The 13225-nt window shown below is 37.1% G+C and overlaps 1 protein-coding gene across 1 annotated transcript in view; it reads right to left on the reverse strand.

Moving 5' to 3' along the window:
- Positions 1–13225, reverse strand: part of PCCA (propionyl-CoA carboxylase subunit alpha) — a 167036-nt gene that overhangs the window by 31818 nt on the left and 121993 nt on the right. Inside the window, exon 21 of the mRNA XM_053455323.1 lies at positions 8828–8881. Coding sequence (XP_053311298.1) covers positions 8828–8881 — 54 coding nt within the window. The remainder of the gene's footprint in view (positions 1–8827; positions 8882–13225) is intronic.

The following is a 13225-nucleotide window of genomic DNA, read 5'->3' on the forward strand; positions in this document are numbered from 1 at the left end:
TATGGACCTTACACAGTCATGTAAGAACAGGAAAGGTCCTTCCCCACACTGGTGCCACAAATTTGTCTAAAATCTCATCTACAATTTATGCTGTAGCATTAACATTACCCTTCACTGAAACTAAGGGGCCTAACTCAACCCCTTATGAACTGCTCCAGGCCAGTAAACCTCCTCCAAAATGAATATAATATGAGCAGATATTCACATTGACTGATATCCCATAATGACACAATCTCCAGCCAGTGAGTTCTGGATCACACAAAGAAAATTCCCCTTTAAACCCAAAGAGGTCCAATAACAAAACTAACCGAAGCAAGTCATTTCAAGAAAACACAGAAGGTTTCCCTTTATACCCGATGAGATCCTATAAATAAGCTAACTGCAGCCAAGGAGTCCTGGATCACAGAGAAAGCATCTCTCTATACCCAATGAGATTTGATAATGACGCAAACCGCAGCCAGCGAGTTCAGGATCACACGTGGAATGGTTACGCTTTTCAAAGAAATAAAACATTACATCATGTTAAAATGCAACATTCCTGATCATTTCAATACCTGTAATACTTGATATACTGAATATTCTTTGTGTGAAATGATGTATTAATATATATACGTTAAAGAAACACCGTGTGTTTTACAAGCTTGTTTGATATTAGTTTTGTGTTGCCCCAGGGTACAGAACAGCAGCAGCAACATTTCAGAGAAGTGAATCAATATTTAATGATTCAACAGGTCAAGAGGCAGCTATGCAGTGCCCACAAATATTTGAAATAAAAATCCCCTCTGGCAATAATGCAAGAAAGAGCCCTATTTACACACAATCTTGTCAAACACAAGGGCAAGAAAATGTTCCTTCTTTAAAAATAAGCAGTAGAACTGGGGTGTAGCTAAAATTCCCTTTTTGGAATGCAGCGTAATGGATATTTAATGTAGATGGGGAAAAATGTTAACAACCACGATGCAGAAGTCTTCTTATTCTTCATAGGCCAGCACAACTTCGAAGGCACATTTTCCAGAATATTAATGAGCTCCAGAGATCTCATAAAAGGAAAAAGATATTTGTGAACTTAACTTTCTCTTTCATGCTTGAAGTTTGTTCCCCCTCATTACAATGACCTTCCTGCCCGGTGTGTGTTACCATAAAAAGCAACGAATCCCAGAAAAATTAAAGGAACTGCTTAGCATTTAAATGTTTTATCTAAGGAAGACTACTGTGCCAAGCTAAACAAAGAGACGTTCAAGAATTTTGTTTCAATGCCCCTTCGAGTACAGATTGCATTTCTAAATAAACATTACCTACATTTGTACTTGTTCTTAAGAAACAGAAATTTATCCCAAAATTATTTATGAGTATCTCATTATTTTGAGAAAATCAAAGCATATGAAAAATATTTTTGGCACTGTCTGTGATGCTTTTCCCGAATTTGATTGTAAGCTAGCCTTTTGATCGTAATAAATATAGATCACCATATATCCAGGTCTATAGGTCAACATATATCTAAACCAACATATAGCTAGTAAATCTTTAGGTATCTGTGAAGAATTCTGAAAATCTGTACATACCATGTCTTACAATGTAATATATACACACAAATATATATATATGACAGATTTCCTACTATTTCACATGACGTGTCACAGTGGTGACAACATAGAAGTGTACTTTAAGGTTGATAGAGAAGAATACATTACCCTGAGCAGGCATGTCTCTACGTTACCGGTATTACAAAACTCACAGGCATGACTATTTGGTGCCCATATTATAAGCTCACATATATTTGTAATGTGCACATATCCAATGCCCGTTCTGTACAAATATAGAGGGCATATCCAACATGCTCTCAAATGCATGTGAAAACAGCACAGAGATGGCAGCGGGCAGGCTCCCAACTTTTGGCAAACATTCAAGGGCAAAAACTGTCTACAGAGACAATAAAAAAAACACCAAGAATGTAATATAAACATTAACCTTTAGCTCCAAAGATACCTTGATTTTCATTTTTTCAAATCTATTTCAGACCATAATTTTGATGATCTAATAAATTATGCACCACTTTATAAGCAGCCAAGCTTTTATTATGTAAATTTGGTAATACACATGATTAGTATTTTGCACTTAAAATTGTTAGTTATAGGACATATTGACCTCGTATTTTAAGGAAAACTATTGTGTTTCTGTAAACTGACGTGCCCTGTGTAAAAAAGAAACCTCTACTAGCTGTTTTGTCTTGAAGTGGACCAAAGAACAATATTTTACTGAAACCTTGAACAAATGACTATTTCTAATGAGGAGCAGAACAAACAGAAATATTAATTGGGAAGGAGCACATTCTTGATAGAAGTCATCAAGACACAAGAAGGCTTCATCTCTTGATAATTAAACAAATCAATTATAAGGCTACTGTTATCACTGTGTACTGCTATTCAATAGCAGCAATAGCAACCCCACAGGGAGGTCTTCAAACTACATTAAAATGCTGTCCTCTTCAACTTCATTTTATATTATTAGAAACAGTTATTTGCCTCTTGCTGTCATATTAGTAGCAAAGGCAAATTATGGAAATATGCAGACCAGAACGGTCCCAGTATGAGATCAGGTTTGTTTTTCAGCCTCTGAGGGAACAATTGCTGAAATTCCAAAGTTCCCCAAAGTTCCTTAATAGGGCTGATAAATCTATCAGCACAGCATCCATTTAAAAGCTAGGGAAGGGTCACAGATTTGCATATATCCCCGCTAAGATGATACAATTCAGATAGCTAAATTATCATATTAAATGTATCCTCCCTTGTTAAACTGATTGTGTTTAAAATTGTTTTGGATGGTTAGCATTAATTTCGACTAAATGTTAAATTCATGCACTGATATCTAGTTGAGCCAATACAAAGGGGTCAAATTAAAGAGAACCCCTATATTATATTTTCATTTTACATGTTAATAATGTTGACCTTATGAAGTGGCCATTAAACATGGCAATCGTGTTTGGTAGAAATAATAATTAAGAAGGCAGTTCTAGCCATGGGAAAGCCATAGCAGATGTTGTTATGAATATAAATAATATACATACATGATGTATGGCTGTGCTAACCCTTCATATGAATATATCAACCCTTCTAGAATGTCTTCTTCACAAGCACTTGGATAAGTTATACATGGATGTTGGTAGACTCTAGATTAGAAACAAAATGCACAAGAAACTAAAAATGCTAATATTCAGCTAGTTTCTTAAGAGAGTTGGCCCTACAGTAACTCCCAAGTCACTTTTCATTTAACTGACTGCAGGAACATAAAAATGAATAGGAGGAAGTGACCATCAACAATGTTTTGACTTTTTAAAGTAAAAAGGAAAAAAGAAAAGAATGCAGAACTCACAAAAACCATACAATATTGCATGTGTTACATACTGTTCATGATTGCCCACCAAAATGCAGTGAAGAACAATTATGATCAAGGAGATATGACAGGTGTATGCTGTTGACTATAATCATTGCTAAATATACAAACAAAATAGAAAGTAACACAACCTTGTCACAGACCAGCAATCTGGAAAATTAGTTTTAACCGTTCATTAATATAAGATATTAGGGATTAATAAATTAGTTTATCTATAACTCTGCTGTCCTGTGACCTCAGCAAGTGACAGCTTTAACACTAGTAAGACCCTATTGGAGAGTGGATAACATGGCTTGCTTTCATAATATTAGTGAGGCCTTCTTTCATGTGCAGGATGTTTTATACACTGAATTTAGATGGTGGGTCAAAGAGAGGGGAGAAGGAAATGCAACTCGAAGGCAACTGGGACAATCACTATGTTGAGATGAGGTGGATAGGAACCTTGTTCGTACGTGTAAATGTTACTCTATTGTAATTGGGAGTGCATGATACAAACAAATATGGAAAAAGAAAGAATTTAGCAATACCATCTTGGCACTTCACTGACAAAACCATAACTGTAAGTAATGACTGCTTATGAGGTGCTATGGAAAATCCAGCCGAGTATACATCTTCACTCATCATTACCCCCTTTATAAGTTACAGAAGACTTCAAGCACTCAAATGCAAATATTCTAAAATACTTTAGAAGTTATTCACGGATTTGCAAAGAGACATATGATTTGGTGTGAGTAAAAGCAATTTGTCCTCCTAATCTAACTACAAAGATACATCCCTGGTAAGTCTGTCCTATAAAATGGGCTTGGCTGACCCTGAATAAAGCATACAAGGTTTGCAAGACATCTTGAATACCATATCATTGCATTAACCATACACATGTACATGTCCGGTTTCAAGAGTAAAAAGTTCTGTGTCATGGCAACTCGCTTACAAACACAAGGTTTAGTGAATAAACACCAGGGTACATGTTTATATAATGGTGGGAGATGCTAGCTGTATGAATGGACTGGTTCTATTCCCAGCTACATGAGTAGTTGTGATATGGTATGTTTAACGAGGTGGTAGTCTCCCCAGATGAAATGAGGGCCTATGTCTCTTCTTCTAATAAAAGCTCTCCATGTAGTCTAAGGGCTGTTTGCCCTCTCTAAATTCCGAACAACTTTTCTTTACTTCAAGACCACCCAATATACATAGCCCGTGATTAAACCAGAGACTCCTTCCCTGCATTTCAGTCTCTGCAAGAGGAAATCTTTACTGCATTTCTAACCAGGCCAGCAATGGAAACAATACCTACTGGGAATCATGTAAGATGTTAACGTACGCATCTCAGATTACCAAATTAACCAGAAGATTATTTCAGGGATACCACGTGATCACGTGATAAGCTCCTAATAATATTTAATGTATGTGCTTCTCCCTTTCTCTAACCTCATTAGACCTCAGATTGAAAATAAATGTTCTCTAGAGCTCCATTAGATAACCTTTTAACGTTACTAGTATATCTTTTTACCATGACCATGAATGCACTCAATGGATTAAAAGGTAGACCATAAATCTTGTTTACTATGATTAAGAGCAAATATTAAAGGAACATTGCTGGAACTGCTATAGGTAGATGAAGCAGGAGGCTGATTGTCCTTGCTATGTAATACACATTATTACCTACCACTTACTTCAGCTGAAACAAGTAGCGTATGGGAAAGCACTGTGTCATGCACGTACATTGCAAATAACTCTACCTCTCTGAAACATAGAACTATGTTTCCCCATCTCCTTCTGCAAGATTAACAAAGCGGGTTAATGTATAAAGACCGACTCTGGTGTAAAGTGGAACAAAATATGGTAATCATCAGCAACATTTCATTGATTGTTCTACTTTTACTACTCACTAAAATGGCTCTGTACTTGTAACGCCCTTTGTGGTTTGACAGCAGTATTGCTTTATGAGCCCATTCCAAATCGGAATGGTCAAAGTCCGAGCCGTATGTAACAAACCTATTTGGATAGCAGGATTTTGTTATAAATAACCGTATAATAACACGAATAATACAGATGGACAGTCTTGAAAATACTTGCTACATAAATAAACGTGCCTCTATGTCCCAATTGGAAGGAATATATATCTATAAAAAGGATTTTAAGAAAGCATCTGAACAAGCAGACACGATTTTCAACAACAAAGCTGTAAAATAAAACAGATGTGTCAACATCTTCCTTAGGTGTGGAGACCACACACTGAAGATCCCAGCACAGAACATTTGGGAAAAAGAAAAGGTCTTTAAGGTCATCTCAGAGACTTTTGATATCCATTTCAAAACAGATCTGAGTGACTGGTTGATGCTGTGTAACAGAGCTTGTATCCAGTATATATCTGTTCAATCATCCCGATCAGAAAACATTACCCATGAGTCTTAAACACGCATGTATGTACGGAGATAATTCTGATCAGCCCACATTTATCTGTGAAGTGCAGCATTTTAAAAGGACTAAATGGTGCCGTAGTTATAAATATTTATTACAAGAATAAACAAAGCAATGAAAAAAAATGCAGGCACCTAAAGACCCCCCCACATTTTTCTTAACTGTCTGCATCAGCTCCTGGAAATAAAATTTGTTAGAACAAAAAGTGTTAAATCAATAGTACATGTCACAGAACAAATACCTAAGGACTAAAATATCCAGAACTTACTGCCTCTCATCTCTTAAAGCATGACACAATATAATGAGGTAACATGGGCATCCATCCGACTGATTAAGATGATTTTGGGAACTGAACACCATGAATGACACAAGGGTTATAAATTAATGAATTTCACCCATTTTTGTTGAGTTACCTTTACGCAAGCTATATATTTAAAAACTCTTAAGGCTGTCTGTGGTGCTTATTGCCTGGCATTCAACAACCCCTAATTTAACAAAGCCAAAAGTAGCAACTTGATAGTGGAGAGTATAAATATCTTCCCAATAATAAGGGTCTCAACATAGGTCCAAATTTATTTACTCTGTGGGAATATAAAATGAACACAGGAAAGCTCCAAGTAATGCCACACACAAAACAACAGCTAAAGGCTGTGGAAAGAACAGTGATACATTAAATAGATATGTCAAATATTTCCCAGCAAATTGGGAATGGTCTTCAGTCTACAAAGAGAGGTACTCTAGTTCTATGCGTTCAATCGCACTACCATTCTTATGAGTGAGCCTACAATGTGGATTTGCCAAATGTAGTGAGTAGTCTCATATATTGAGAAGTAAAAAATAATATTACTACTGTCCTACAATCATGGAAAACCTTCTAAAGATAGATTAACATTGCATCGAAAGAACAAAAGCTCAATGGTTAACACACGCTTATGTCAAACATATGTGAAATGTTTTAACACCTGGTTGCGTACGATTATTCCCAGACGTTCTGTGTAAGATGTCAAATACATTAAAAGAACAAGTAGCTGAAATAGCAATATAAATATACATATATAACAGGAATAGTACATTACTTTCATCACATATATATATATCCTTGGGAGTCTCTAAAAGCATCACACAAGAAAAAGACTATTACGGACACTCCAGGCTGATGGCTCAAAAAACAGCAGAAAAGGCAGTTTATTGGGTGGTGGAACAGAGTCCCATAATACAATTCTATATTTGGCAAATGTGAACACAACAAAAGGTAGATACTTTGATAAATATTTGACAATAACGAAGTTAACTTGATATTATAATACTGAAATGACGTATATTACAAGTAATAGCATAAAGCATTTACTATTTCAAGTTCCCACGCTTATGAAATATCTAGAAAAACAAAGTGAGTAGCAGCAGAAGCATTGCCTATAGACTTCAAAAGGGGAAAACGTTATTGAACTGTGTTAGTTTGTCTCTAGTATGGCTGTACTTAGATGGACCATCTACCTTTTACTAAAACGTTTATATGAAATTATATATAAATAAGGTTAAAGCTTTACAACCCGGAAGAACACTCAACAGCTTTCAATATAAGTAATGTGGTCTGACAGGGCTACATTGGTACTTGACTACCACCTTTATAACAATTACTCACGGATTCCAAATTGTCCTATTGACTATTTTCCAGTATAAAGCCCCTCTATAACCCACTGCCCCATTCTCCTTCATGCATACTACACCTGTTACCAAACCATCAGACAGGCTGGTGCTAAATACTAGATTATACTTGTACAGTTTTGTGCTTCTGTATGCACACAGTACAACACCTGAAATCACACTGCAACAATCTCTTTATTCTGCTACTCAGTGTTTGGCTGCAGGATGACCCTTACCTCCATGGGCAGGCTGATTAGGGGTGGCTAGGCTCGAGTCATCAACAGGTCTGGTCTGAAATGAGCCAGTCTACTTGTAGTAGCAGGTTTCGCACCCAGAGAGTAATTGTGTGAGTGAATGTGAAAATATGTGCTAGCCTGTGGTGTTAGAATGAAATAAATAGTCTTAATTACAGGTGGGGGGGGCAGAGTTTTACTTTCTCCCAGGTCCAAATGTGCCGGCCCTACCCTACTTACCAGCATTCATATGCACAGGGTCAGTTACAGTACAGCTTATTGTACTACTATAATAGAGGAGAGGTGAAGTGTGTAAAGGTGAGGGCTTGGAAAAGAAAACATCAATGAATGAAACTAAAAAGAATGTACAAGAGGTGTCAAGAGGAAGTTTTATGCAGGAAATGTGATCTCCCTGGTTTCAATCATGATATGCAAATTGAATGCACATGACAGATGAAGGGCTTCTTTACATTTCGGCAGAATCCCCCTATGGATTTTCCTCATTCCTTAAGCTCCTTGGCTTGCAGGTGTGTTGGGCAAAATGCATCTCTTAATTTCCACTGAACGTGATGCTATACTCACAGTCAGCTCCAGCACTGACTTTCATGAGAGTTTATGAGGGTCTATGGAAAAACAGAGTGGGCCCTATAAGCCCTGATTCAGAAATTTGCTTTAACTTAACATTTCACCTCCATGTTATACCTGAAATTTCACTATACAATACAAAAGAGACTCTGTACTGGTCTCTGAGCAGCCTTTAGCTCAACCACATTAGTCTATACACTGCATTTAGAATCTTTATTATATGACCGTAAGGTGTGTGATTGGAGAATACTCAGACCACTATCTCACTGTATAAATGATATATTATCACAGTAGCATTTTACTTTAGCTGTGCCTTTATGCACGTCAGGGAGAACATGATGACTTAAGATAAATGCTGTACCTGTAAACAAATTTAGATGAGTCGCTGAGAGATTGATGCTCAGCTGGAGAGGTAACATTAGGCTGTTAAATGAGCCTTACAATGTGCCAATAGTTACAATGCACTTAACAAACAAGCATGAAGTCACAAAGAAGTCAGCGACAGATTTGTGGAAGAACAATTGCACTCATATAGAATACCAATCTTTACTCACCACTGTGCCCAGGAACTGAATACTTAGATTTCCAGCGGCATCGCGACCAATACACTAAAAGAAGGCATATAAGAGAATGTTAGTGCAAAGTAATGAAACACTGTTTTTCTCAACCAAAGGGAGCTATTCTGCATCTAATGAAGCAGATAATCTGGACAAGAAAGATGCTGTTTTGGGGATTTGTGCCATATATCGCTTAAACTGTCTCCAAATCCACTTTGCCATTGATCATGTTTGTTGTGTAGTTTTAGAACCTTAGAATGTCCATCCCTTTTTTGGACAAATACAAAGAATATACTCCAGCAATGGGTAATCAAACTATATAAAAAGACAGAACCAATGAGATTTTCAGGCATTGGAGTAAACCATAATTTTTTTTTAAAATATATCCAAACCCACTGACCTGTAGCTGTTGGAACACAGAAGGCAAAACAAGAATTAGGATGCAAGGGTACAATTATGGCGCAGACAGTTAGCCATCAGCAAGAAGATTCAATGTGTTGCTTTGGTGATCACACCACTTTTGCCACTGTGCATAAGAATTCATATGTAATCCTATATGGTTTAATCCGCATTGTTTCATTAAAATAGTGGTGTACTTGACAACACTTCTTAAGTCAAGCTTGGTTACACAAACATCTACAGTATTTTATTTAACCAAATAAAATAATCGCATGGGAGTGCAAAAACAAAGTTTTCCACGACATCCGTCATTCCGCAGGGTCAAAATGGAACAAGCATGCTACGCTGTAGAGGTCTGCTTAAATGGATGTCACCAAATTATACTTTGCCGCCCAATAGAATACTATTCCTATCCTACATGCCAATTTCACAAAATATATATACACACCAACAATTTAATGTTGATTGTATGTGTGAACACTCATCATGGATATGCTCAGCCCATAAGGTAAACCGATACAAAGAGCTTGTGAATGTGGTTGATGGCTGCTGTGAAACAGAGACACATGCCACTACGACTCATGCTTGCTGCCAACGCATTTTCTAAATGGGAGTGTATGTATAGCTCATTCCAAAAAAAAGATTGTTTTAAAACAATAGCTTTAATGCAAGTCTGTTTTGGTAGAAAAAAAGTCTTTTAAATGCAAATAACAGGAAGGAAATTCCACACCTGTCATTTTTAGCAAAATAAGGATGTTATTTGCCATTTTCTAGTCCAAATAAACATCTTGGGAAAAACTGCCAAGATCTATAACCCAGTTCATTTGATTATTGTTTGCCGACTAGATGTATAACTTTCGTACATTGGGAAAGAAGGGTAAGAAACATTGATCCAACCAGTTTAGGTACAGCAAAAAAGTGAAGTACACTGCCTTGTTTAGCCTCCAATCTAAAGAAAAGGGCTTACAGTAAGTACAGTTTGGCCATGCCAGTCTAGCGACAATTGCTTTTGCCAGTGTTATTTTATGTATTGCTTTTAAACTCATCTTATTACTACAAAACTACAACTACAGATGCCTGTAAAATAAGATTATAGTGTCACAAAAATGCAACACACCTAAAGAAGAAATTCTGTGCCTTAAAAAAGCAAAGAAAATAAAAAGATGCGCCTACCTCACATTGAAATTTGATCAGCATATCCTATAAAACTAAAAGAAAACCCCATATAACTACAAATTCGATGAGCTTTTATGTCACTATGAAGTACAGATTCTAGAGAGAAGACAATGACCGGACACTCCATCTTGTTATACCCTATTCCCATGGGAAGAATTTTCTTCTGCCTGAACTAGCATGTTCTGTGGTACAAACATGTGAACGCTTGTCCCCCTTCCTTTATTCCAGGTTATCTCTGCTTTCTCCCAGGAGAGCGCAGAACACTTTGATTGCTCCTGGAAAAAAATACTTTCCCTTAATGTTGGCATCCTTCACATATTGCTTGCCTGATCCAGAAAACAACACATCATTTGATGGTGAAGATTACCAGGTCTTTTCAGTTACTAAAAAAATAATGATCATATTTGCAGGCTTTATTAATTCATGTTTTCTTTTGAGTAGGAAAGTATGTGATTTCTTTATAATGAAAATATCAGGTTAAGGCAAGCATGCATGACAATAACTTCATTACCACAAAAAAAGAAAGAAATGAAAAGCGCAACAGAAAATGTTGTGCCAATGTCAACGTAATCTCCCTGACCTAGAATTATTTAGCTTTTTAATGGGAATGTGGTTAAATGTATAAGTTCCCTTATTTATCTTCTTTAAAATACTAAATAAATGAGAAATACCAGAAGGAACAAACAAAAGTTTTATAAATGAAAGGTGGAAAGACAACTAACAATCTTTGATATAACTAACAACACAAATATCTAGCTCCTCTCATGCAGCAGGGGTGTTTGTAGAGACACAGACAGACTCCATTATGGGTATAGTGATGTCGCCGTCGGCCTCCTACCCTCCTGTCATGTGAAAGGATCTACCGGTAAGAACTTCTTTCTCAAGTCGCTTGTTACAGTCAATAAGAGGGGCGGCTGCATCGTTCACTGCTTGTAATCAAAAGGCAAGGTCAGAGTTAATATATTGGTGTCCTCAGCCATTAACCTGAAGCTATGGCAAGAAAGATGCTTAGTAGAAGAAGCCATTGCTGCTTATGGCAGTCAGTGTGTAAACAGGTGTGTGTGTGTGTGTGGAGAGATATCTGTGTGTGAACACGTGCTAAGCATATTTGTGTGCGTGTATGTGCATTATGGCTTTGGGTATTTATGCAGATCAGTGCAGTACAAGGACGAAAGCAGCAGATTTCTTTTAATACGGTCTTATCTGATGGGTAATCTGTTATGTGTGGACATTCAGCTAAATGAGTAACTCATGCAATTTTGTGGGAACAAAACCTTGTTCTGCATGAGCCCCCCCCACTCCCCAGGTAAATGTGGTATTTTATCTGGCACCCGCTTTGATTTCTGCAATGGCAATGTTTAAAATCGCTGTGAATGCCACTTTAGCTTCACTGTTAGCAGGAGCTTAGCAGAAATGCAGCTGCCTCAGCTTGCCAAGCTATGCCCCTAACATCCACCATATGTAATTGCAGATAGAGTACAGTAGACCAGTCATGTCTTTTTATATTTTGCTTTTAGAAATGGTGTCCTCAGCCTTCAGACATAAAGCACTCCAGATTTCTCCAGGTCAGCCTTAAACTGTATATGTTTTACGTGGTGTTTTTCCACAGTTCACACTAACCTTCAAGGACTTTGATCAATTTTCCTCCTGCCAGTACAAAGGAGGTTCTTGAAAGTTCGATAAGCAGCAAACATCTTAACATTGCAAACCTTTGAAATATGGATGCCAAGGTCTTAAGAGATGGCCTTGTCCTCTTTAGAACTCTTATGGTTTGGAGATACCATTTCTGTTGCACTCAAGGTTCTTTTGTCTTCACCGTTGTGAAAAAGGAATAGGGGAATTACAGTGGTCTTTTTAAGCATACCCCTCACACGAATATTTGATGCAACTTGTAGATTTTCAGACACTATGGTATTAGCCTCTCATGCTGCCGTCCCCTTATTTCAACTGTTTATGCAACCAACAAATTTCAAATTTTGATCCATCAGGAAATGGGACTTTTTTTTCTAGTCTTTCACTGAAGAGTCTTTGTATTGTTTAGCCCATGCTAAATGGCTAGACTTTGCAATTTGTCTTTTGACTGTGCTTTTGCTTACTGGGATGGGACATTCCTGGTCCAGTGGGGCTAAATTTGTCGACATAGATGCCGTTTTATTTAGCAATTCAGTTATAGATTGACACAGTGCTGTGAAAAAGTATTTGCTCCTTCCCAGCTACTTCTATTTGTGTTTATTTGTCACAGTTAAATGTTTCAGATCAAATTTTAATATAAGACCATTAGAGTTTTATAGACCTTTTTATTTATTTAAGGTAAAGACGGTAAAACTTATTTCATCCATGTGAAAAAATAATTGCCCCTCTAAACAACTGCAATCAAACATTTGCGATAAATGTCAATGAGTATTTTACTCTGTGGAGGAATTTTAATTCATCCACATTGGAGGGTTTTTGAGCATAAACTGCCTTTTGACTAGGCCACTCCAAAACCTTCATTTTGTTTCTTTCGAGCCATTCAGAGGTTGTGTTCTTCAGATCATTGTCCTGCTACATAACCCAACTGCACTTGAGCTTTAGGGTCATGTACTGATAACCAGACAATCTCCTTCAGAGAGCAGAATTCATGGTTTCATCAATTATGGTAAGACACTCATGTCCCGAAGCAGCAAAGCAGCCCCAGACCATCACACTACCACCACTGTGTTTGACTATTCTTATTGTGGAATCCTGTGTTAGCTTTACAGCAGATATAACTGGACCCACATCTTCCAAGAAGCTCCCCTTTTCACTCATTAGTCCACAGACTATTGTCCCAAAAGTCTT

This window comes from Spea bombifrons, chromosome 2 (genome assembly GCF_027358695.1).
Source record: "Spea bombifrons isolate aSpeBom1 chromosome 2, aSpeBom1.2.pri, whole genome shotgun sequence".
NCBI classification, from domain to species: domain Eukaryota; kingdom Metazoa; phylum Chordata; class Amphibia; order Anura; family Pelobatidae; genus Spea; species Spea bombifrons.